Source organism: Etheostoma cragini, chromosome 8, assembly GCF_013103735.1.
Source record: "Etheostoma cragini isolate CJK2018 chromosome 8, CSU_Ecrag_1.0, whole genome shotgun sequence".
NCBI classification, from domain to species: Eukaryota; Metazoa; Chordata; class Actinopteri; order Perciformes; family Percidae; genus Etheostoma; species Etheostoma cragini.
Genome location: NC_048414.1, coordinates 23069668 through 23072477, shown reverse-complemented (window position 1 = coordinate 23072477; position 2810 = coordinate 23069668). Strand labels below are relative to the sequence as shown.

Here is a 2810-nt window from a genome sequence, read left to right as displayed (position 1 = left end):
GACACGTAACCGCGATCAGTGCTCACACGCTCCATTAAGCACCAACTGCAATTTTTTATTTTAAATGAACAAGTCACTTTTAAATTTTGTAACTATGGGTGACCCTCCCCCCACCAAAGAATAAAATGACATGACCCTCTCCTGTATTCTTCCAGTGGTCCATTCCATAAATACAGAACAGTCCTTTACATTCACCAGCTAGTTTCTTACTTTTTCTTTCTGCTGTTTGGTAACATACAGTGGGTTTATAAGGGGTCGTCTGTTTTTTTACTGAAAACAGCTGAATTGAGGCTAATGAGACCGGTGAGTCAATAGAAACAGCAAAGTTGCGGGCCAGAAAACCAAAACAATTAGCTAAAATATGCAAAAAAATTCTCTGCTCAGCTGAGAGGAACTGCACTGATGGTGATAATTCTCTGTAGTTTTATCATTATTAGTCTACACTATTACGAAAAGATTAATTAAAGCTGATTTAAAGTCTTTCAATTTTATGAAAAACTTTTATATTTGCACTTTATATATTTGCACTCTTCCCAATTTGTATTGCAACTGTTGCACAGCGATTTCCCTCGGGTTAAATAAAGTCTTAACTTTATCTTATAATAATTATGAATCCTAAACAGTCTCTGTATTATATCACAAAGTGATCTGAGCAAAACCACTCCTGAAAAAAAAGTGGTCTTTGACTCTGCCCTTACAACAAATACTCTGTCTTGTCTGGATGGCTAGTGTAAATATTGACTGTACATTCTGTAGCCATAGTTATTTTAAAAGAGCTCTCCAGTTTCCACTCACTAAATCTAAACCCTGAGAAGGCCTCCATCATTATAACATCTTTTTTTTTTAATTATTTGTTTCAGCACACATAATAATACATTTTATCTGCAATCTAATATAAAAAAAATGTGTACAGTGTACATAGGGCAGAATCAGGGGCACAGCATTGTTAGCCTGCTGGAGATCTAAGAGATCTTCTCCTCTGAAGTGGGTACTATTTTGTGGTTGTAGCAGCCTGGCACAGGACAACATGAACACCTTAACGCAATTAAGACTCCTGATGCAGTTTCTGGAAGAGAAGAAAGAAAGGTTATCACGCAAATGAAGGAGAACACCAAAGTGCTTAATGATGAAATGTGTGTCAGAGGGTTAACCTGCTCTCTCAAGGCCCGCATGGATGTGTACTCAATACGCTCTCTCTTTTTACGGATCCAGTCCGGTTCATCAGGGATCAGTACCGCCATAACCACCTTAACCAAGATCAGCACATGCTGCAAACACACACAGAGGTAAAAATGTCAGGGTGATATTCATCTTTATGTGACTACCCCCCCCCCCCCCCCTTACCTCAACCAAAACAGCAAACAACAGAATGTTTGTGCCGCTCATCCCGCCCTCCTGACACAGCTTTTGTAATCGTGGTGACAGCAGCAGCAGCCAGCAGTTGGACACAACAGAGACAAAACTCAGGACCTCGAAAGCAATCTGAAACACAAGACAATGACGGGTGCTGTTTTACTCATAACTGAGGGTGACATACTGGCTACCTATTTATTATCATGCAGTCAGGTCGGCGGTACTATGTGCCGATACAAATAACTAACTGCTATGCTAATTAATTAATTCCCTCTGCTATCACATCATACACTACTGTTAGATGAATACACATAAACACAACCAAACTGGTTCTTGCACCCCACTGCTCTGGTGAATGTGTGTGTGTGTGTGTGTGTGTGTGTGTGTGTGTGTGTGTGTGTGTGTGTGTGTGTGTGTGTGTGTGTGTGCGTGTGTGTGTAATGATTGGGTCATGTGTGGATGTTATGGGAGAGAACCATCTGTATACAGGGTGATGTATGACTGCTGCAGCACTAATTTATTGTTTATTTTATTATTTCTTTTTTAATTATTTACATTGTATGTTTGTGCACTTTTTAACTTTAACTCTTAATGCAAAAACTGAGTTGCCCTTTGGGGTCTAATAAAGTTATCTGAATGTGAATCTTTTCTATTGTGCGTTGTGTTTTTGTGTTTACCTGCCACACGCCCATGTTGGCTACAGGGGCGTAGAAGGGTTTCCGGAAGAGTTTGCAGATCTTGTAGGCGTCCGTTCGGATCTCGGTTACATTATTGATGAGCAGCAGCACCGCCGTCAGAGGATACACGCAGGAGAAAAGACTCAAATACCCAAACTGCACCAGGAGCTCAATGTACTCTGCAAACAAGCCCTGTGACAAAACAAGAAGCTGTGTCATACACTGCCAGAGTGTTTTCTAATCCATGTGTTTCCTGAATGCAGTTACTTACGGGAAAAGCAGGCAGGGTGCTTTGGTTTCTATATTTGTCCTCCTGTGGGTCATCTTCACTCTCTGCTCTATTGGGGACGCTGATAAAGCGGTCCACCAGGTAGGGTATGACCACCTCTGTCACCTGGTTCACCAGCTGGGTCACTATCAGCAGAGACGCTAAACGCTTGAGACAAACAAAGAATATGTGAACTTATTGTCACTCAGAGACACTCAGAGAAGTTGTGCATCCCCCTTCAGTTAGTCTCGCTTTGCCAGATACAGTGGTGTGAAAAAGTGTTTGCCCCCTTCCTCATTTCCTGTTCCTTTGCATGTTTGTCACACTTAAGTGTTTCGGAACATCAAACCAATTTAAACAATAGTCAAGGACAACACAAGTAAACACAAAATGCAGTTTGTAAATGAAGGTATTTATTATTAAAGGTGAAAAAAATCCTAACCATCATGGCCCTGTGTGAAAAACTGATTGCCCCCCTTGTTAAAACATACTATAACTGTGGTTGTCCACAC

The 2810-nt window shown here is 41.0% G+C and overlaps 1 protein-coding gene across 2 annotated transcripts in view; it reads right to left on the bottom strand.

Moving 5' to 3' along the window:
• Window positions 1-260: 260 nt before the first annotated feature.
• Window positions 261-2810, bottom strand: part of ano10b (anoctamin 10b) — a 17280-nt gene continuing 14730 nt past the window's right edge. For both annotated transcript variants that reach the window (XM_034879022.1, XM_034879021.1), the window contains 5 exons: window positions 2302-2466; window positions 2031-2222; window positions 1345-1482; window positions 1152-1268; window positions 261-1066 (listed from right to left, as the gene is read on the bottom strand). In XM_034879022.1, the coding sequence (XP_034734913.1) occupies window positions 1046-1066; window positions 1152-1268; window positions 1345-1482; window positions 2031-2222; window positions 2302-2466 (633 nt within the window). In that variant the 3' untranslated portion in view covers window positions 261-1045. The remainder of the gene's footprint in view (window positions 1067-1151; window positions 1269-1344; window positions 1483-2030; window positions 2223-2301; window positions 2467-2810) is intronic.